At 42.0% G+C, this 20,798-nt stretch overlaps 4 protein-coding genes and 1 long non-coding RNA gene across 11 annotated transcripts; 2 read left to right on the top strand and 3 right to left on the bottom strand.

Annotated features, from left to right (window-relative positions):
• Positions 1–60: 60 nt before the first annotated feature.
• sst5 (somatostatin 5) lies at positions 61–1,183 on the bottom strand. The gene is made up of 2 exons (XM_071459432.1): positions 782–1,183; positions 61–553 (listed from the first exon to the last, which is right to left on the bottom strand). The coding sequence occupies exons 1-2, from the start codon at positions 908–910 to the stop codon at positions 359–361; spliced, it is 324 nt and encodes a 107-aa protein (XP_071315533.1). The 5' UTR covers positions 911–1,183; the 3' UTR covers positions 61–358.
• Positions 1,184–3,050: 1,867 nt separating this feature from the next.
• On the top strand, positions 3,051–9,683 carry LOC139607295 (uncharacterized). 6 transcript variants are annotated; one of them, XM_071460048.1, is made up of 19 exons: positions 3,051–3,262; positions 3,363–3,452; positions 4,137–4,226; positions 4,328–4,452; positions 4,579–4,677; positions 4,976–5,030; positions 5,125–5,294; positions 5,421–5,517; positions 5,610–5,827; positions 6,102–6,255; positions 6,849–7,075; positions 7,156–7,273; positions 7,720–7,943; positions 8,355–8,472; positions 8,569–8,738; positions 8,817–8,914; positions 8,991–9,121; positions 9,204–9,254; positions 9,414–9,683. In XM_071460048.1, the coding sequence occupies exons 1-19, from the start codon at positions 3,244–3,246 to the stop codon at positions 9,509–9,511; spliced, it is 2,352 nt and encodes a 783-aa protein (XP_071316149.1). In that variant the 5' UTR covers positions 3,051–3,243; the 3' UTR covers positions 9,512–9,683. The 6 variants fall into 6 exon arrangements, with proteins under 6 accessions (XP_071316149.1, XP_071316147.1, XP_071316151.1 ...); XM_071460046.1 differs by having other exon boundaries at positions 4,534–4,677; positions 4,976–5,026; positions 5,121–5,294; XM_071460050.1 differs by having other exon boundaries at positions 3,052–3,229; positions 4,534–4,677.
• LOC139607302 (uncharacterized) lies at positions 8,634–9,932 on the bottom strand. The gene is made up of 3 exons (XR_011684830.1): positions 9,685–9,932; positions 9,391–9,492; positions 8,634–8,719 (listed from the first exon to the last, which is right to left on the bottom strand). It is a non-coding gene; the product is annotated as an uncharacterized lncRNA (long non-coding RNA).
• Positions 9,933–10,067: 135 nt separating this feature from the next.
• Positions 10,068–14,378, top strand: LOC139607297 (uncharacterized). The gene is made up of 19 exons (XM_071460053.1): positions 10,068–10,227; positions 10,317–10,372; positions 10,445–10,534; positions 10,683–10,810; positions 10,969–11,109; positions 11,176–11,247; positions 11,358–11,528; positions 11,673–11,769; positions 11,856–12,073; positions 12,162–12,312; positions 12,381–12,589; positions 12,679–12,796; positions 12,876–13,081; positions 13,184–13,301; positions 13,381–13,553; positions 13,665–13,762; positions 13,856–13,974; positions 14,059–14,199; positions 14,275–14,378. The coding sequence occupies exons 1-19, from the start codon at positions 10,205–10,207 to the stop codon at positions 14,319–14,321; spliced, it is 2,376 nt and encodes a 791-aa protein (XP_071316154.1). The 5' UTR covers positions 10,068–10,204; the 3' UTR covers positions 14,322–14,378.
• Positions 14,379–16,363: 1,985 nt separating this feature from the next.
• On the bottom strand, positions 16,364–20,770 carry LOC139607296 (uncharacterized). 2 transcript variants are annotated; one of them, XM_071460051.1, is made up of 19 exons: positions 20,610–20,770; positions 20,465–20,520; positions 20,303–20,392; positions 19,835–19,962; positions 19,557–19,697; positions 19,417–19,488; positions 19,158–19,328; positions 18,984–19,080; positions 18,671–18,897; positions 18,432–18,582; positions 18,155–18,363; positions 17,948–18,065; positions 17,663–17,868; positions 17,443–17,560; positions 17,187–17,359; positions 16,978–17,075; positions 16,766–16,884; positions 16,541–16,681; positions 16,364–16,465 (listed from the first exon to the last, which is right to left on the bottom strand). In XM_071460051.1, the coding sequence occupies exons 1-19, from the start codon at positions 20,630–20,632 to the stop codon at positions 16,419–16,421; spliced, it is 2,385 nt and encodes a 794-aa protein (XP_071316152.1). In that variant the 5' UTR covers positions 20,633–20,770; the 3' UTR covers positions 16,364–16,418. The 2 variants fall into 2 exon arrangements, with proteins under 2 accessions (XP_071316152.1, XP_071316153.1); XM_071460052.1 differs by lacking the exon at positions 20,465–20,520 and having other exon boundaries at positions 20,610–20,766.
• Positions 20,771–20,798: the final 28 nt, after the last annotated feature.

The following is a 20,798-nucleotide window of genomic DNA, read 5'->3' as shown; positions in this document are numbered from 1 at the left end:
ATATATCATCCAATGTTTTTGGTGTTTGATATCTCACCTCTGCTGCCTCAAGTAGACAATTCCTGTTGAATTTGTCTCTTGTAACTCTCCAAATTTCATTCAAGTGCAGTACTAAATCTGTGAAACACCTCTAACACACACAAATAAAAGAAATGATGTAGCCTGACAAACATATTTAAATCAGAAAAGTTTATGTTTGACACCAATCTTAAAATATACAGCTATATTGTTTACAATTACCAAAAAACGCCAGTATATTTGGCATCTTGCAGTAAATTACGACAAAGTGAGCAAACATGAAATAAAGTACAGTTTAAAAACAGAAAATTGCTCCAGCTTGATCAGCTCTCGTCTTGTGTTAACACGAGGTGAATGTCTTCCAGAAGAAGTTGCGGCAGCCTGCTTTGCGCTCCCTCTGGGAGAGGGGAAGGTGCCGCCGCATCACCTCCTCCCTGACTCCCACCTCTTCCTCCTCCAGCTCGGGGAGCATCTGGTCGACTCTCGCTGCCATCAGTTCAGACACAAACTTCAGCAAGAGCAAGTGAGCGAGATCCTAAAGGAGGACAGACAAGGAAAGGAATGGCAACTTAAAAAAAAAAAAAAAAAAAAAAAAGCTGCAAGTTTAAAGTTTAAAAAGAAGAGGGTTAATGTGAACCAGCTTCTGATCACCAGATCCTATACAAAATTGTTCATATCTTAACTTAACTTCCATTAAAAAGTACTTCCTGTATTTGAGAAAGTTAAGTGCGCACAATATGAAATTAATGAATAATAAAATTACCTTGTTGTTTGCGAAGTCGGCTCTCAGTATTTCTGTCTGCATGTCTCTGCGTGGAGCACCGCTGACCTGCACCAGCAGCACAAAGGAAAACAAAGCCACCAGAAGTACCTGCACCTGAGAGCCAAGCATCTCCACCTCAAACAGCAAACAAAAGAATCCTCCTCTTATCTTCCCTGATGCTCTTTTCAACACAGATGATGTGCAATGCTGCAAAAGTCCAAAAAATATATAACCTCTAACCAATCAGAGGTGCAGGAGCTGAACGCTATCACTGTTTGAGTGGGAAGTGTTGAGCTGATAAATAGGTCTCTTCATCCTCAAATCCTCCTCATTCGCAAGCCAACCAAAGGATGTGATTGGTGGAGAAGAGGAATGGCAGTGAGGGGATGAAGAGGTGTGTCACTGGACAGGATAAGGTCATCATTAGCCATGACAGCACGGACTGAAACAGATCCCCTAACACGTCCAGCAGAACCTCCAACACCTGACTTCTGGGTCAGTCAGTGCTCGTGTTGTAACAACATTAATTATGAAGTGTTACATGCAAAACACGACAATAAAGAGAAACTTGATGTTAGCACATGGTTTCACTTCTGTCAGTCATGATTAGCTGCACTATGCTTTGTAGGTGTCCTGCACAACATGAGTTCCTGCATGCTGTGCAGTGTTGTTAATGACACAATGTGACTCAAATGTTAATGAGGCTGCCTGGACACTGCTACCCACTCCGACACGCCGCCACCCTTTACGCTGTCACTTTGAGTCAGTGGGAATTAAACAAGGAAAATGAACATCTAAACATTAGACTGCAAACAAAACGATTGATGTAAGTGTTTTGTTTACAGGCCGAGACATAAATGAGGATGTAGTTGTGTCTGGTCAAGATGAGAAAACTGTAAATTATTATCACCTTTAATCAGGAATTTACATTTTCATCTCCTGCAACACGATGCCTAAAGAGGGTGCCTGTGATCTTCCCACTTAACTTAGTTCAGTGGTTCTTAACCTGAGGTTTGGGACCCCCAAAAGGTCGTAAGATCAAGAGTTGTGAGACAGCTTAAGTCAATTTTACACAGTGTGTTTACAGGTCTCAGGAAGTACTACACATAGCAAAATGAAACTTCTGGCCCAACACATGCCCAAGTCTGGCCCATACTCTTACACATCTGGGCAGATTCCAGCTGATAAAATAAAGTGAGCTCACCAGACCTCTGTAGCCTACTTTCTCTGCTTCATAAGTTAGAAAAGGAAAATTCAAGGTCCTCCTTTTAACTGATTTAGGATTTAATTAGGGAAATTATTTTAAAAATGTCTAGCAGGACAACATTTTATTGAAATAATACTATAAAGTGCGAGACATCCATGTTACTTTTCACCTTTACATGATATAGCATTACATAATGTAAATAATTTATATAAGATGGGTGAAAAATAGTCCTGTAATTGAAACATACTCATTTAAAGGTGAATATGATAAAATTGATGTTGTTGTTTTCTTCCTGAACGGCTCGTCAGAAAATGGCATTAACCAGTATCACCTCCTCACCCCATGCTTTAAATAGATAGTGACCTTCTCTGCGGCTGAGTTCTCCTGTTTCTTCTCCACGGGACTCTGGCTCATAAGTCTGATTACTCACACTCGACTTCGAGTAACATTTCATATTGGAGGGAAGAAGTGGAGGATGTCGTGACTGCAGGCATCCAGCTGCGCTGAAGGAGAGGGGTCCAACACTTCGATGATCACACAAATCACACCTCCACCGCCTCCACACCCGCTGCTACATGATATAAAACAGTGTCATCAGTTTGTCAAATTAATTAAGGATATTTTTCACCCAATAGAGACTTACTAAGACATACTTTTCTCCGCTGCTTCTTACTGACAGTTTTCTCACAATAAGAGGCCTTAATGTAAATCTTGTTGTTGTCTTCAGAAACTCTTTTTTATTCCCCCATCACAGCAAAATAATAAATAGCACAATAATTGATACTCATGTAACGGAAGAAAAGTGTCAACTTAAAAATACCCAACATTTAGAGAAATAATTCAATAGCCCTTAATTTATTGATCACCCTGTATCATTGTAAATTGTTCCTAAAATTATAATTCACATCTCTGCAATATTTCAAAGCATCACACAAATACAAGAAAAAGATCTATTGAGATGATCTGGGCTCCTCTCCTCTTCTTCCTGTGCTGTAAATTCACATCAGAGACAAAATACACCCTGTGCTCCACTAGATGTCCCTGTGAGACCACAGCTTGATTCAGCACCTTCATTCATTTCAGCGGCTTCAAGTCAAATACAGCTGTTGTAAATTCTTTAAAAAAATATATAATGTTAGTTTTTGCTAATTGACTTTCAGGCTACTTATAAAATATATACCGCGTGTGTTTATAAGGACTAAAGTAAAAATGTTGGCGCTAATTAGCTTCTCAATTTACAGGTGAGTCTTTCAAAATGGCGACGTTTCCCGAAGGTAAACACTGACTGACATCGAGAGCACACATCAACTAAGTCTCCGCATTTTCTCTTGAAAAAAATGAAAATAGCATTTCCCCATATTTTGTGTGGGTAAGTTTCACAGTGGACGACAGGAACATGCTTTTATCGGGTTTGTTTCAGTGTGGTGCTGCTCCTCGCCCTCCCTCCGTGGACCACCAGCCCAGGTGACATGAGAGGAAAACTCCTCATTCATTACATTTCTCTGGGTCGTTGTCTTCACCGGCTCCTTCAGCCATGCTAATAACTAATAATATTTCACCTTCCAGTGTACAGGCTCCTATATGTCAGCACTGTTAAAAAAATCCTCCACATGGGAAATATTTTTTTTTATCACAGTTAGAGCTCTTATATACAGAATATGGAGGTAAACACAAAAAAGTATGAAATAACACAGTGTGGAATTATATAGGAGATACTGTACTGAACATTACATGGTTTAGTCATGTTTACCTGCAATTTTAGAAGAATGTTTTTACAATGTCAAATATTCATGATGATATAGCAGTGTATGTACGCAAAATAGCATATAAAGTAATCACATTTATATTCAAAGCAATGAACTGTGCATGTGAAAGAAATCTTCATAGATATTAAACCAAAACATTACTTTTTATTTTGTTATTATTTTTGCCACAGTTTACCTGGAATCATTGATTTAGACGACAACCTTTTGTAAAACAATTACTCAAGTTATTCATATCACAATCTGGTTGTAATGGAAGTCTTTATTATATAATATTTAATTTTTTCAGTAGGCTGAGATATATATTTATATATATATATATATGATAATTCTGATCTCAGTTTAAAGTTCAATAAACCTAAAATGCCATTATTAACACTTGCAGGACCTTTTCAGACCAGATGCCTGGAGCGTCACTTCTGGCTCTCGGTCAAGTCCAGCTTCCTCAGCTCAATGATCCGTTTTGACTTTGAAGGTATGCGTCTTTATGTTCATTCAGAAAACGGTTAGTAGAGAAGTTGTTGCTACTGTCAGTGGAAGTTGTGCTTTCTGATGATGGTTCCCTGTTGTCACTAGACCAGTATGGATACCACATCCTCTCTGATCAGGAGGCTGCACTCTGTGGATACACCGTCCTAATCAATGATGTTGGAGACCTGGTGTTTCGTGCCTCCTTCCTGGCCTGTCATGTTCACACTCAGGTACAAGTGGCTGACATTTTGTGCTGTGATGCGTAAGTGCCCTTCATGTGAAACTCCCTGTTTCATGTATCTGCTCTGCAGATGGGCCCTGACTATCACCTGCGTGTCTGGTTTGTGAACCTGCAGGAGGATGGGAGGGTGGGCCTGTACCCCTTCCAGCTCTACTGCTCTTTCCAGGGGCGATGGAGCACCAGAGAGATCGTCTGTGAAGAAAACTACATGGAGGTGAGTTACTAACCTGCAGAGCTATGTCATCACATCACAAGAAATTTGAGTCATTTCATTATTGAAAATGCAGATTCTTCTCATTGAATTAAGATGAAAGATTATATTTAGTGAACAATAATTAGCAAAGTTGGTAAATGTTTTGTAATTATGAATGAAGCATACTATACTGGAGAAGAGTTGTGGGACGTGTTTTAATTTGAAAGTTAACTTTTCCAACACGTGCAGGCGTATAAAGAGGATCTGAGGAGTGTGTGAGGTTGTAAATGTGTATGAAGACTGCGTGTTTCCTCTCTAGGTGTCCATCCAGCTACCTGTCCTGACTGAGAAATCCAAAAATGACAAGAAGGCAAGTACTGGGATGTTTTTGACTGATGTTTAAATTTCATAGCTCTTCAAATAAAGTCATATAAGTTGATTAGATGCCTCCTGTCACTGAGCAGGGAGGTCATCGAGCAGACATGTCTGTGATGTTCCACAGAGCGGCTCGGCTGCATGAAGAGGCTGTGGTGTTGTCCCTGACCGAGGCTGCTGCTCTGCGCTACCACATCTCGATGAGAGGTCATCATCTCACCCTCCGCTGTCCCTACTCCTCCCCTCTCTCTCACTTCATGAAGGTACGCAGAGGCAATATTGTTTACTCATGATTACACCTGCATCGTTCAGTTATTTAAGATTCTTGCCTTTAGACTTTGTGTTTTTGTGTTTACCGTATGCTGTGTGTGTTTCTCTGTTTTTCTCAGGTGAGTGGAGTAGATTTAGAGATTGTCAGTGCAGCTGTCCTGTACCGACTCCAGAGCAACTTCCTAGCTGTTGACACCACTGTTGCCTGTGCCCTGAGTTAGTACAGTTTAATGCTATTCGGCTATTTGGTAAAATACCAGAGTGAAATGTCTCACATTTCTCTTCCCTCCTCCCTCTCTCACCCCCAGATGAGGCTACAACAGATGGGTCTGACCTGCTGTGGACCGTCCCTTTTATTCTGTCTCCTCTAGTTCGTGGGCAGTTCAGGGACAGAGGCATGAGGTTCGGAGTTAACGGCCAAACTCTGAGTGAATCTGACATTAAAGAGAGACGATACAAGATCGGCCTGCAGGAGGGGCGAGTGGAGGTCAGGATTCCTACAGGAGCCCATGGTGGACACATAAAGGTATATAAATAAAATGTGCTCTTTGAATAAACAGTATGAATATATACTTGAACTTTAACTTGAAGTAAAGTAAGTAAAGTAAAATTAATTCAGTTTTTAATGGACCTTTCTAGATCAGATGTCACAAGATGCATCACAATAAAAGCCAAACTAAATACATAAAATGATATAAAATACAAGTATAAGTGCATTTTAACTATAGTGCACATACACTGTACAACAGTTCTCACTGACTGAGTTTTACTCTTCAGTATGTCTGCTGTGATTTTTCCAGAGTGGTGTCATCAGGGGAGAGTATGGCCAGTCCATGTCTGTGGATCTGTTCTTCATGAGTCAGTGGGAAGACGAGCGCTGGCCTCTCACACAGCATCGCTCCTTCAGGCTGCTGAAGACCCCTGCCATCCCTCAAACCCCTTTCTTGACCAAGAGTAAGGCTTTCTTAGACCATTTTAGCACTTTCATGTATTTATTTGATAAAAAGTTCAGTGGGAAGGTGCTAACATCTTCCACACAGATGGAGGTAAGGTGTCTAAACACTAATCAATGAGATTTAAAATAAAACAGTTCCCTCAGAGATGAGAGCTGCACTTTTGCCCCCTTTTCACTTCACCTTTCAGTGGTATTGTATCAGAAATATGTGAACATAGTATGCATCCTTTTACAAAACTGCTCTGTTGTAGTTTATTGCTTTCAAAGTACAGGAAATCGAAAACAACGAAAGTGAGTTATCAAAGGTTTTATTGTAGACATTAGAAGAGTTGTGTGTGATGTTGAACATAACAGAGAAACATCAGATTCATTATTTTACATTTTACATGCATCATTGTTGAAAAATGTTCTTATTGATATAGTGATATTGATTTAAACTGATTCAAAAGTATGGAAGGAATAACTGTTCTGTTTAAAATGTTTCCAAAATGTGAATAGATCAGTGGATCTGTCATTTCAGAAAGAAAAAAATCACTAAATAGGAGCTTTCATGTTTCCAGTGTGTTGAAGATACATCTCTCTCTCTCCACAGACACAGTCCTGTCCGAGGGACTGTTTTCTGTCACCTTAGGCCCCTTTGCACCTGATGTCTCCCTCCAGAAGGTGACAGTAGACAGTGGTGGTGACCTTTTAACCTGGACCCAAAGCCAACAGACGCAGAGTGACACAGACCTCGTGGTGTCCAGGCTCTCCCACGTTAACGGGAGCTTCTCCTTCCAGCTCAGTTTCCTGTTGTCACACCCGAAAATAATCCCCGAGGTGAGAGTTTCACACATTAAGCAGCTTCATCATGTGCAGAAGAGCAGAAAGATTTGAAACAGCCTGCTGTCTGATCCCAGAATATAGGTGCTGGCTATAAGACGTACAGCCTCACTTTCACCTTTACTCTTCACATCTCACCCAGTAGAGAAGTGTTTTACCATCAAGCCACCATAGAGCACAGTGTTGAGTACACAGGTGAGTTATTGTTCAGTTTCTTCACTTTGTTGTCATCTACCATCATTATAGTGATGGTTTTGCACTTTTCAGCCCAATAACATGGTGCATGTCATTGAGCTGTGTATGTGTCATCACTGCTGGCTGTTTTTTAATTATGAATAAAACCATACATTTTCATTTGATTGATTTTACTAACTAACGTGCTGTCAGAGTTTGTCTCTTCATTTTATGGTTACATAAACTGCAACTTGCAGTTTCAAATTTCTATTTCACTGATCACTGAAATGGGACATTAATATAAAGTCTATGTAATTGATAGGTAATGGAATAAAAATAGGTCTGGTTGTTATAATTGAGAACCAGCAGTAAAACACTGTGGATTGTAAATGTAAAGAAATTGTTGAAAAACAATGAAATGCTGATCTCTTTCCCCAAAAGACAAAAACAAATCTATCCTGGTGCAGCTCCAGGTTCCCCCAGACTTGAGGGGAAGTGCACAGAGAGCAGCCTCCTGGTGCTGCTGCATCATGGGGCCCATGGTGCCCAGGGCGAGCTGCAGTGGGAGCTCTTCCTCGGAGCTCGCAGGCTGGACTGGGACCTGGTGGAGATGGGTGGCTTTGTGGTGGAGGCACAGGAGGACTACTTAGCTGTGGAGATCCCTTTCTACAGTCCTGGGATGAACTATGAGGTGAATCAGTCTTTCCTTCCCCTTTTTTCTTTTTGGTCATTTGAAATTTTCTTACCAGGTGTCTGCTGTTTTTATCACCAGGGCCATTTTGAGCTATGTCTTATTTGAACAATTTTTCATTGTTAGCAGATAACTTTTTAACCTCATAGCTTTTCTTTAAATCGCTCATTTACTCAGCTAATACCTGATGTAAATTAACTCTCAGAGGAAATTAAGGAAATGAAGGTCTTCGTTTAAAGTATGTCAATGGGTAGAGAAGATTTTAACACCTTGTAGCTACTTAGATGAAAAAAGTTTCTGGTCTTCACATTCCCATCAATGTTTACAATCTACAGTGTTTGTTCTTGTTTTCTTATGTCACTCCATTACAGCTGTTAATATGAACACGTTTGCAAACCTTTCCTCATGTAGGAGCTGACATTGCAGGGTCTCGTTGCTGGAGTTGAAGTGTCTGTTGTGGATGCAGAGTCTCTGAAAGTACAGGACAGTCTTGTCCATAAATGCACCTTTCCTGCTAGAGAACTATTAGGTACACGAAGGAAGATCAAAATGAAACTGCTTGTTATTATATTTAACCAGCGAATTTATGTTTTAGTCGTAATTCACAATGATGTGTCTGTGACAGTATGTTTGCCAGAAGGGAGGATGGTGGCAGTGGTCGACACCACCCACACCATCCCGCCCACTCACCCCAACCGAACCACTCTATTGGACCCCAGCTGTGTTCCCATGGAGACAGACGGTGCCAGAGCTCTGTTCAGCTTCAGCCTCGACTCCTGTGGGACGATTGTCACTGTGAGGGACTTATTATTCAGAATCTACACAGAAAATACACAGTCTGGCCTCTGTTCTGATCTCCTCATATTTCTTTAGACTGAGGGAAATTTCCTGGTTTATGAAAACCAGATCAGCTACAATCAAGATTTTCTGCCTTTGGTTGATCCTGTTATACACAGAGATTCTCCGTACAGGTGAGAGAACTACACTGAACACAGTCTGTCTTTGAGTAAAGTCAAACTCATGTAAAGCAAGTCTTGTCTGTTTTAGACTGACAATTCAGTGTCGCTACCCTGCAAACGATACTCGAACTCTTGCTATCCAACATCCTGTGTACTCATCTCTGGACACTTCAACCATGATGCCAGTTAAACACACACACAGAGAAGCTGTAAACACAGGTATGTGTGTGTAAAACTGCAACTGATTTGTGATAGTTGTCTTAGAAAATGTGTAATATGAAAAAAAATCTTCCTCATTAAGGTCAAAGGAAATCTAGGGTGAATCTTGAGCAGCAACAAAAACTTCATCAAGGTATTGGTGGTATAAAACTGTATCTAAAACATTGTTAACACTGTCCACTTTGAATTGAACCTAAACTGGATGAATTTTACATCAGTGATAATTCATGTATTTTGTTGCTTTCTGAAGAAGGAAGATGATGTTTAACCTCTTGTCTCCTGTTTTCTGGAGTTTCAGTGTGGATCACATGGACGTATGTCTCCATCCTGCTGCTACTCATACTCTGCACATTTGTTTCTGCATACTGGACCTGTAAATTAAATCAATGAACACCATTTTATTTATTTTATTTAGTATTCATTCTAAATTATTTTTTCTCTTTAGTTTTTATCTCAACAAGGTTTGAGAAATTAACAAGTAATTGTCTCTTTTTCCAAACATGTTTTCCATTCTGTGATTTGGTTGAAGTGTTCATTAAAGACTATTCTGATAAACTCTTTACCTGCACAGTCCTTTGTTTATGCTTCAGTTATCACTACTCAAACACCAGGGCCACAAATCAAGTGCTAATGCAGGTCTTATATTGATGTGTCAAACCATAAGAAACACAGAATTGGTGACATGAATAATATCTGCTTTGCATTTTGGTGTCCCAGTTCCAGTCCTGTGTATTGTACATGTTGGTTCACTGTCATGGCTGACTGGGATATCTAAATGGACTTGAGCCATCATTAATATTATTTGATACACATGTGCTTGTCCTTCTGCCACAATTAAGACATCCTGATTGAAAGAAAGCTTTGATTGCTAACGAGCTACACGTGTGGCTGTAGCTCCTGAGAGCCTCTGGTTGGTCAGGGGAACTAACTGTCTTATAAAAGCTGGTACAGGAGACCTCACCACATGGTGTCTGTGTGACCAGGATATATCAAGCAAGTGGTTCACTTTAGTTTGTGTTGGTTAGCAGGTGTAGTTTGCTAGCAGCTAGGCTAGCTTTAGACACTGCAAACACATTAGTGACTATGGCTTTTGGATGCTGCTTAGGGTAAGGTGTTTTAATGGTAATTCAGAAGCAGTTTGCTGCCATTGATGCACCTTTATTGCTTGTGATTGATGCATGGTTTTGTCTTGTAGTTTAGCCTTGCTCCTGTCTGTGTGGTCAACTACAAACTGTGATAACATTCCCGATGGTAAGAATTAAAATCTGCAGAAACACCAGTCTGCAACCATTAGCACAATAAGAACTAACTTTATCCGTACAGGAGTTCTTCATATGGAGTGTCGTGATCGTTTCCTCATGATAGCTGTTGACCTCTCCTTCACTGGGAATGAACCTCACTTTGAGGCTGTTGGTGAGTGCTGCACAGCTTCTTTATAAACTGGCACTCATGAGCTCAAGCATTAAATCAATGAAGTTGCCCAGTGTGGCCTGAAAATGAAGTTCATTATGGGATAGTACAGGAACAGTTTGAGGCTTAAACCAATGTGATTATCTTCCAGATGGAACAGGCGTGTACCCCATCACTGAGCAGTATGCTGCCGAGTGTGGCTACACTGTCAGTGTTCTCCCTTTACGGGGCCAAGTGGAGCTCCGAGCCTCTTACTTCAGCTGTCACACTGACAACAAAGTATGTAAATATAGCATATAAAACAGTTTTTCTATGTTTGAGCCACACAAACTAGCTTACTGTACAGAGTAGTTGTGGCATATCAGGGAAGGATAAAGTTCTGCAGGACGCAGCCAACAGTGATCACAGCTGTGATTATTTTCTTCTGGGTCTCTCAGGATGACAAAGTGTTCACATTTAACTTCAACCTGATTACAAACCATGAAGAAAAGGAGGTCACCTTTGCCTTGAACAAGACCTGTTCTCCCTCTCTCCCCTGGTTTCCCAGAGAAGTTACCTGTGAGGAGAACTACATGGAAGTAAGCATGGTTACATCTTGAAATAAGTTCAGTTTCAGCTGCTTGCTAATCTTGGTTTGTGTTCAGGTGTCTGTGAGGAGTGAAGTCACCTGTCCGTCTGAGACAAAGACAGAGGACTGGAATGCTGCTCTAAAGCCTGTACGTGTCAACATGAGAACTGTTGAATATTACGTTGATTCCTGATGTATAGTTGTGTTCCTGAATAAGTGCAACTTTTTTTTTTTTTTTTTTTTTTGTTATGTCTCTAGGCCCATTCCTCAGCCACTTCAGACTGGCAGGTGATGTTTCAGAGAGCAGAGGAGCAGTTGCCGCCCATGACCCTCTCTGAAGCTCGTAAGCAGGGCTACGTGTTTGACATGACAGACAGAAGGCTTGTTTTTCGTACCCCGTATGGACAACCTGACTCACTCAGCACTGAGGTAAACCATGGCAGTATTTGCTGTATAGGTTGTCCATGGTATTTCAAATTCCCATAACTGCATTTTTACTGCAAAGGGAACATGCAAAGTCTATCTCGTAAAGCATTTAGTCCGGAGCAGGTTTTGATTTGAGTCTCTCTCCAGGTGAATGGTGTTCTAGTAGAGGTGGTCCATGCAACTCTGTTCTCCAGACAAAGCTGGGTGGTCCTCATGGTTGACCTGGTGGCTGCTTGCTCCATGCGTCAGTATTACAACCGTTTTATGCTGTAGCTGCTTTATTTTCTTTTGCCTTGATGCACAAAGCTTTACTTGGTGTAAAATCCACAGATGAAGGATCATATGATGACAATGGATACATGATGTGGGAGACTCCCGAGGCGCTGCACCCGCTGGTGTCTGGTCTGCAGGATACGCAGGTCAACATCGGTGTGGATGGTGAACTTGTGGAGCAGCCAGTTGCAGAGGAGAGAGGCTACATTGTGGAGAAGCACAGCAGCACAGTGCAGATCAGCATCCCCTATAACGCTGAGGGAGGATACAGGAAGGTCAGACAAAAGGATGCATAAATGTTATGGACTATTTACAGTATTCATTTAGACATGACAGCATTTCTTGAAACTTGATATTTTGCAGAGCTTTGTGACCGATGACCTGTACGAGTACTACATCTTTCATCTCTACTTGGAGCAACTCTCGGTGGATGAGGATCATATTGACACCAGACTTCGCTTCCACAGGACACTTGCCACTCCTCTGCTGCCGTGCCCTGTTTTTACTGAAAACAGTAAGTTTCCCATCAAACCTCTTTGCCTGTATTGAACCAACCATAATCTGACTGGCTTTTTATTTCAGGAACGGTTCATGAGGAACATGTGTTCACCATCTACCTGGGAGATGTCCCTGAAGATGTTGAATTAGTTGCTGTTCAGTTGAATGGACACACATGTACAGTGCCATTTACAAATACAAGCATCCACACCATCACAAAAGTTGTTCATCCCAACAACACCCATGGCTACACTCTGAAGGTGCCTTTTGACGACCCTCTTGTCATACAGCAGGTAAAGGTCTTTTCAGTGAGTGACTTCTTTACATGTCAGGCTGCTTTATTGATCCAGCTTGATCAGTCAATTTATATTCTGTCTCCTAGTTCTCCAAAGAAGATGCAGCTATGCAGCACAGGCTGGACATCAACTACACACTCTCAGTTCTGCCTGAAAATGAGCCTCATCACCACCTGACATCAGTCATGGCACTAACAGATGTCTGTAAGTCACTAACCTTGTATTTAGACAGACTCAACACCAGTGTTGAGTAGTTATTCATTTATTATATTGTATCTAACAGCTCCTCCGGTCTTTGACGCCATCTGTTCTGAGTCTGGCATCAGCTTCAAACTGGACCGCCGGCCTTTTGACTACCTGTGGTACATCAGTATCGGCTCAGACCTGCTGACATCAGAGCTGGCAGCTCAGCACGGCTACATCATGAGCAATGACAGCCAGAGTCTGCTGCTCGACGTGCCGCTCTACACTCATGGATATGAATACAAGGTAGGAAGAGGAAAATGACTTCAGCATAGACTCTTGTGTCATTGATGCTGTAGCTGCCTGTCGTTTGAACATGGAAAGAAATAACCAACCTGTGATTTGCAGGACATTTCTCTGAAGGGATTCCTTGGTACTTTTGAGATCCTCGTGAGGGATCATGAAACCTCAGAGGTTCAGAGTTCAACTGTCAAGACTTGTTCGTTCACTACTTCTGAACTCATCAGTAAGAACATCCTTTTCTTTACTGTGAGTGGTTTGTGGACTTGACATGTAGTTGACAAGTTTTAACTACCTCTCTGCAGTGTGTTCGACTGATGGGAGGATGACTGTGGTGGCTGACTTGTCTCTGGCCATGCCAAGTGGAGGGGTCCCTGCTAGAACCAACCTCATAGACAAATACTGTGGACCCAAAGAAGCAGACGACACCAGAGCTCTCTTCTCGTTCCCTCTCAACAGCTGTGGATCCATAGTCAAGGTAGCGCTGCTTACTGTACACATAAGGTGCTGTTGCAAACTTAATCCTCAAATTACATTTATCTGTGGGAACATGTGCCTGCACCCAAATATAATTGCTTTGTTTTTCCAGCTCGGCAAGGGGTATGTGACGTATGAAAATGAGATTTTCCTCAGCAGGAAATGGCGAACTCAGAAAAATCCATCAGATTCCAGCAATGAGTCTGACAGGTGTAAATCTTCAACATCTAATTCTTTGGGTCGGGTCATTTACCCCTCACTCAACTACTCATGGTGACTAAACTTATCTGTCTTGTCTTCCAGGGTTATAATGCAGTGCACGTATCCTCTGGCTGGCCTCTATCGTCTCTTCTCGGTGTACAGGTTTGAGTCTGACACAGTTGGTGTTGGCAGCATCGTACATTCTGCACACTCCACTGAAGGTAGGCGACTCGCTGGTCAGACTGCATCAATCGTATCACTCAGCATCTTGCTTGCTGACAATTTGTTTGGTCATCATACTCTAGATGTACAGCGTCCCACCATCAAACCCACTACGGTGCTTCATAGTCCTGTGCCTGCTACCAGACGTACCCCCAGACCTGGTTACCACCCTCCTGCTCAGCATATCAAAGTCTCCAGCTATCTGAAGAAGCTCTCAAAGAAAGGTCAGTACTTGATAAATTAAAGGTGCTCAAATTTTAACACCAACACATTGTTTAAATCTTTATTTCTCTTCACAGGAGCTAAAGGATCTTCACAAATCAAACTCAATGCTGCCATATTTTGAAGGAATGTGACTCTTTATATTTTTAATGTAAATCTCATTAAACTGGTGTCTTAAAAATGCTGAGCCTTGTCTTTGGAGACTTGAACCAGCACTACTTTAGCTGATAATGACCCAAATAAAATGGGAAGGAGTGTTGACCTCTATTTTCAATTATAACAACTCAACTTGGTGCAAATTCAACCAACATGTTGCTATGGCTTTAAAATGCATGATTCTTGAGCCACCTCATCTCATTGAATGTACACAGGTTCAATGTACCAGAAGTCTTATGTTTAGCCACATAATTGCTGCCTGAATTGCTGGTGCATGGTCACAAGTGTTCTTTGGACAGCAACTTGTCCTTCAACCTACACAGTACACTATCCTCCAAACATGTCTTACACTCTGCCATCACATTAGTGACTGAGTTCTGGCATTTATGTAGACTCTAGTACATTGACTCTACTACATTGAGGTAGGGTCATTTGATGCACAAGCATTTCCTGACATTTTGGCAGGACAGATCCAAGAGGACAGCAAGGATAATTAAGTCACGTGCCTTCCAGGAGTTTAACACCAGTCTGTAAAATGTTTTTTCTTTAAATCTTTCATAACCAGGGTAAACTATAACCTGGCACAGTTCAGAAATGTCTGGGTGGTTTTATGAATTGTCTTGGTTATATTGTTGGCTGCAGAAAGAACTTTATACACACCTTGCAGGTTAAACAACATGATTCAGATATCCAGGGCTCAAAGTAATCAGAATAAGTTCTAGTCCCGGCTTCATACACTGTACAGGTTCATTTCAACATTAAGTATCAGTTGCTAAGGGCATAATAACATACTTTGTGCAGTTACCCAGCTTGTGTGTACTTCAGTAGAGATGCTCTATGAACATGCACTGAAGTGAGTTGATACAACCCAATGAAGTTTCATTGAAGAGGGGGGAGCTACTCAACCTTCTCATGTGGGTCGCCACAAGAGTCAGGATGGTTCCACTCTCCATGTCCAAGTCAGGAGCATTTTTTTTTTTTTTTTTTTTTTTTTTTTTTTTTTTTTAAAGACAAGCTTTATTGGATTCCCATTTCAAATACATTAAATCCTCTCACCCCTGTGAACAGAATTCAAGACCAAAAAAAAAAGTTCACATTTGACCAAGTTTCAAGTAAGCAGCTAATTTTTCAGAGATGCTTCAGATAGTTTATACTTTTATATGCTGAGCAGGAGGATTTTAACCAGGTCTTGTTTATGTTGAAAACACAAATGGGCCCAGTCCTAGAAAAAGTCAACAAATGCTAGAACGCTGATATCACAAATGTGGTGGCAGTGTGAGAAAGGCTTGGACAATAGTGTATACTGAGTAGGTTGGAGGAGTTGCTGTCCAAAGACACTTGTGACCATGCACCAGCAATTCAGGCAGCAATTATGTGGCTAAACATAAGACCTGCTACATTGAACCTGTGTTCAATGTTCCAGTTCAGAAATGTTCCAGACATTTCTGAACTGTGCCAGGTTATAGTTTACCCTGGTTATGAAAGATTTAAAGAAAAAACATTTTACAGACTGGCGTTAAACTCCTGGAAGGCACGTGACTTAATTATCCTTGCTGTCTTCTTGGATCTGTCCTGCCAAAATGTCAGGAAATGCTTGTGCATCAAATGACCCTACCTCAATGTAGTAGAGTCAATGTATGTACTAGAGTCTACATAAATGCCAGAACTCAGTCACTAATGTGATGGCCGAGTGTAAGACATGTTTGGAGGATAGTGTACTGTGTAGGTTGAAGGACAAGTTGCTGTCCAAAGACACTTGTGACCATGCACCAGCAATTCAGGCAGCAATTATGTGGCTAAACATAAGACTTCTGGTACATTGAACCTGTGTACATTCAATGAGATGGCTCAAGAATCATGCATTTTAAAGCCATAGCAACATGTTGGTTGAACTTGCACCAAGTTGAGTTGTTATAATTGAAAATAGAGGTCAACATTCCTTCCCATTTTATTTGGGTCATTATCAGCTAAAGTAGTGCTGGTTCAAGTCTCCAAAGACAAGGCTCAGCATTTAAGACACCAGTTTAATGAGATTTACATTAAAAATATAAAGAGTCACATTCCTTCAAAATATGGCAGCATTGAGTTTGATTTGTGAAGATCCTTTAGCTCCTGTGAAGAGAAATAAAGATTTAAACAATGTGTTAGTGTTAAAATTTGAGCACCTTTAATTTATCAAGTACTGACCTTTCTTTGAGAGCTTCTTCAGATAGCTGGAGACTTTGATATGCTGAGCAGGAGGGTGGTAACCAGGTCTGGGGGTACGTCTGGTAGCAGGCACAGGACTTTGAAGCACCGTAGTGGGTTTGATGGTGGGACGCTGTACATCTAGAGTATGATGACCAAACAAATTGTCAGCAAGCAAGATGCTGAGTGATACGATTGATGCAGTCTGACCAGCGAGTCGCCTACCTTCAGTGGAGTGTGCAGAATGTACGATGCTGCCAACACCAACTGTGTCAGACTCAAACCTGTACACCGAGAAGAGACGATAGAGGCCAGCCAGAGGATACGTGCACTGCATTATAACCCTGGAAGACAAGACAGATAAGTTTAGTCACCATGAGTAGTTGAGTGAGGGGTAAATGACCCGACCCAAAGAATTAGATGTTGAAGATTTACACCTGTCAGACTCATTGCTGGAATCTGTTGGATTTTTCTGAGTTCGCCATTTCCTGCTGAGGAAAATCTCATTTTCATAGGTCACATACCCCTTGCCGAGCTGGAAAAACAAAGCAATTATATTTGGGTGCAGGCACATGTTCCCACAGATAAATGTAATTTGAGGATTAAGTTTGCAACAGCACCTTATGTGTACAGTAAGCAGCGCTACCTTGACTATGGATCCACAGCTGTTGAGAGGGAACGAGAAGAGAGCTCTGGTGTCGTCTGCTTCTTTGGGTCCACAGTATTTGTCTATGAGGTTGGTTCTAGCAGGGACCCCTCCACTTGGCATGGCCAGAGACAAGTCAGCCACCACAGTCATCCTCCCATCAGTCGAACACACTGCAGAGAGGTGATTAAAACTTGTCAACTACATGTGAAGTCCACAAACCACTCACAGTAAAGAAAAGGATGTTCTTTCTTACTGATGAGTTCAGAAGTAGTGAACGAACAAGTCTTGACAGTTGAACTCTGAACCTCTGAGGTTTCATGATCCCTCACGAGGATCTCAAAAGTACCAAGGAATCCCTTCAGAGAAATGTCCTGCAAATCACAGGTTGGTTATTTCTTTCCATGTTCAAACGACAGGCAGCTTCAGCATCAATGACACAAGAGTCTATGCTGAAGTCATTTTCCTCTTCCTACCTTGTATTCATATCCATGAGTGTAGAGCGGCACGTCGAGCAGCAGACTCTGGCTGTCATTGCTCATGATGTAGCCGTGCTGAGCTGCCAGCTCTGATGTCAGCAGGTCTGAGCCGATACTGATGTACCACAGGTAGTCAAAAGGCCGGCGGTCCAGTTTGAAGCTGATGCCAGACTCAGAACAGATGGCGTCAAAGACCGGAGGAGCTGTTAGATACAATATAATAAATGAATAACTACTCAACACTGGTGTTGAGTCTGTCTAAATACAAGGTTAGTGACTTACAGACATCTGTTAGTGCCATGACTGATGTCAGGTGGTGATGAGGCTCATTTTCAGGCAGAACTGAGAGTGTGTAGTTGATGTCCAGCCTGTGCTGCATAGCTGCATCTTCTTTGGAGAACTAGGAGACAGAATATAAATTGACTGATCAAGCTGGATCAATAAAGCAGCCTGACATGTAAAGAAGTCACTCACTGAAAAGACCTTTACCTGCTGTATGACAAGAGGGTCGTCAAAAGGCACCTTCAGAGTGTAGCCATGGGTGTTGTTGGGATGAACAACTTTTGTGATGGTGTGGATGCTTGTATTTGTAAATGGCACTGTACATGTGTGTCCATTCAACTGAACAGCAACTAATTCAACATCTTCAGGGACATCTCCCAGGTAGATGGTGAACACATGTTCCTCATGAACTGTTCCTGAAATAAAAAGCCAGTCAGATTATGGTTGGTTCAATACAGGCAAAGAGGTTTGATGGGAAACTTACTGTTTTCAGTAAAAACAGGGCACGGCAGCAGAGGAGTGGCAAGTGTCCTGTGGAAGCGAAGTCTGGTGTCAATATGATCCTCATCCACCGAGAGTTGCTCCAAGTAGAGATGAAAGATGTAGTACTCGTACAGGTCATCGGTCACAAAGCTCTGCAAAATATCAAGTTTCAAGAAATGCTGTCATGTCTAAATGAATACTGTAAATAGTCCATAACATTTATGCATCCTTTTGTCTGACCTTCCTGTATCCTCCCTCAGCGTTATAGGGTATGCTGATCTGCACTGTGCTGCTGTGCTTCTCCACAATGTAGCCTCTCTCCTCTGCAACTGGCTGCTCCACAAGTTCACCATCCACACCGATGTTGACCTGCGTATCCTGCAGACCATATAGACCAGACACCAGCGGGTGCAGCACCTCAGGAGTCTCCCACATCATGTATCCATTGTCATCATATGATCCTTCATCTGTGGATTTTACACCAAGTAAAGCTTTGTGCATCAAGGCAAAAGAATATAAAGCAGCCACAGCATAGAACGATTGTAATACTGACGCATGGAGCAAGCAGCCACCAGGTCAACCATGAGGACCACCCAGCTTTGTCTGGAGAACAGAGTTGCATGGACCACCTCTACTAGAACACCATTCACCTGGAGAGAGACTCAAATCAAAACCTGCTCTGGACTAAATGCTTTACAAGACTGACTATATGCATCAGCTTTTTTACCTCAGTGCTGAATGAGTCAGGTTGTCCATACGGGGTACGAAAAACAAGCCTCCCATCCGTCAGGTCAAACACATAGCCCTTGGTATGAGCTTCAGAGAGGTTCATGGGCATCAACCCCTGCTCCACCCTCTGGAACATCACCTGCCAATCTGAGGTGGCTGAAGTATATGACTGGAAAAAGAATTGGAAGTAGACTATTTAAAAACAGGTACTGTAAATGGTTAATCCACACATTTCCCAGAAAGCAAAGACAGCATACAGTTTGGACAGCAGCATCCCAGTCGTCTCTCTTTGTCCCAGTTGGACAGGCCACGTCACTCCTCACAGACACCTACAGAGAAATCAGGGTTAGCAAGCAGCGCAAACAGTCCTCTGTTATAAAGATGTAACCATGCTTACTTCCACGTAGTTCTCCTCACAGGTAACTTCTCTGGGAGACCAGGGGAGAGAGGGAGAACAGGTTTTGTTCAAGGTATAGGTGACCTCCTTTTCTTCATGGCTTGCAATCAGTTTGAAATTGAATGTGAACACTTCATCATCCTGAAAGGCCCAGAAGAATATGGCATTGTATTAAAACGCCAGGTTGACAGGATTGGAACTCAAGATGTAAAGTAGGTCATACCTATTCTGTGTGTAGAGTAATGCAGTTTGTGTGGATAGAGGCCATTTGTACGTACTTTGTTGTCAGTGTGACAGCTGAAGTAAGAGGCTCGGAGCTCCACTTGGCCCCGTAAAGGGAGAACACTGACAGTGTAGCCACACTCGGCAGCATACTGCTCAGTGATGGGGTACACGCCTGTTCCATCTGGAAGATAATCACATTAGTCTGAGGCTCAAACGGTCCCAATCTTCAAACTCTATTCTTGTACCAGTTATTCCTGTGAAATAGTTTGGATGCAGTTTAGTGCATTATAATAAAGCTGAATCTGAAACAGCTCAGTTTTGAGAACTGCCTAAAGAAATGGGGTGAAAGATTCAGTGGAGCTCAAGAGTGTTTACTTTAAACTCTTCCCCAGGAGCCTGCCTGCCAAGTCAGTGTATTGGGAAGCTTTGGTTGGAGGTTAAATTACCATACTCTTACTCCACCCATGGCACATGGTTGTTGACCCCTGCTGTAGGTGGTACTGAAGCTGTGCAGCACTCACCAACAGCCTCAAAGTGAGGTTCATTCCCAGTGAAGGAGAGGTCAACAGCTATCATGAGGAAACGATCACGACACTCCATATGAAGAACTCCTGTACGGATAAAGTTAGTTCTTACTGTGCTAATGGTTGCAGACTGGTGTTTCTGCAGATTTTAATTCTTACCATCGGGAATGTTATCACAGTTTGTAGTTGACCACACAGACAGGAGCAAGGCTAAACTACAAAACAAAACCATGCATCAATCACAAGCAATAAAGGTGCATCAATGGCAGCAAACTGCTTCTGAATTACCATTAAAACACCTTACCCTAAGCAGCATCCAAAAGCCATAGTCACTAATGTGTTTGCAGTGTCTAAAGCTAGCCTAGCTGCTAGCAAACTACACCTGCTAACCAACACAAACTAAAGTGAACCACTTGCTTGATATATCCTGGTCACACAGACACCATGTGGTGAGGTCTCCTGTACCAGCTTTTATAAGACAGTTAGTTCCCCT

Source organism: Trachinotus anak, unplaced genomic scaffold (assembly GCF_046630095.1).
Source record: "Trachinotus anak isolate AG129_WGS33_773 ecotype Australia unplaced genomic scaffold, CSIRO_AGI_Tana_v1 ptg000023l, whole genome shotgun sequence".
Classification (NCBI taxonomy): domain Eukaryota; kingdom Metazoa; phylum Chordata; class Actinopteri; order Carangiformes; family Carangidae; genus Trachinotus; species Trachinotus anak.
Note: the sequence above shows the minus strand (reverse complement) of the source record. Positions and strands in the feature narration are given on the sequence as shown.

What these genes read in the sequence shown, in the direction of transcription:
- sst5 (XM_071459432.1), bottom strand. Translation starts at nt 910, where the DNA reads ATGCTTGGCTCTCAGGTGCAGGTACTTCTGGTGGCTTTGTTTTCCTTT. An exon ending in CCGACTTCGCAAACAACAAG is followed by an intron (nt 554 to 781) that starts GTAATTTTATTA and finishes GTCCTCCTTTAG; the next exon opens with GATCTCGCTCACTTGCTCTT.
- LOC139607295 (XM_071460046.1), top strand. An exon ending in CTCTCTCTCACTTCATGAAG is followed by an intron (nt 5,295 to 5,420) that starts GTACGCAGAGGC and finishes TGTTTTTCTCAG; the next exon opens with GTGAGTGGAGTAGATTTAGA. An exon ending in ACCCGAAAATAATCCCCGAG is followed by an intron (nt 7,076 to 7,155) that starts GTGAGAGTTTCA and finishes GTCTGATCCCAG; the next exon opens with AATATAGGTGCTGGCTATAA.
- LOC139607297 (XM_071460053.1), top strand. Translation starts at nt 10,205, where the DNA reads ATGGCTTTTGGATGCTGCTTAGG. An exon ending in GGAATGCTGCTCTAAAGCCT is followed by an intron (nt 11,248 to 11,357) that starts GTACGTGTCAAC and finishes TTATGTCTCTAG; the next exon opens with GCCCATTCCTCAGCCACTTC. An exon ending in TCCAGCAATGAGTCTGACAG is followed by an intron (nt 13,763 to 13,855) that starts GTGTAAATCTTC and finishes CTTGTCTTCCAG; the next exon opens with GGTTATAATGCAGTGCACGT.
- LOC139607296 (XM_071460051.1), bottom strand. Translation starts at nt 20,632, where the DNA reads ATGGCTTTTGGATGCTGCTTAGG. An exon ending in CTGAGGGAGGATACAGGAAG is followed by an intron (nt 18,583 to 18,670) that starts GTCAGACAAAAG and finishes GATATTTTGCAG; the next exon opens with AGCTTTGTGACCGATGACCT. An exon ending in CTCATGGATATGAATACAAG is followed by an intron (nt 17,561 to 17,662) that starts GTAGGAAGAGGA and finishes TGTGATTTGCAG; the next exon opens with GACATTTCTCTGAAGGGATT.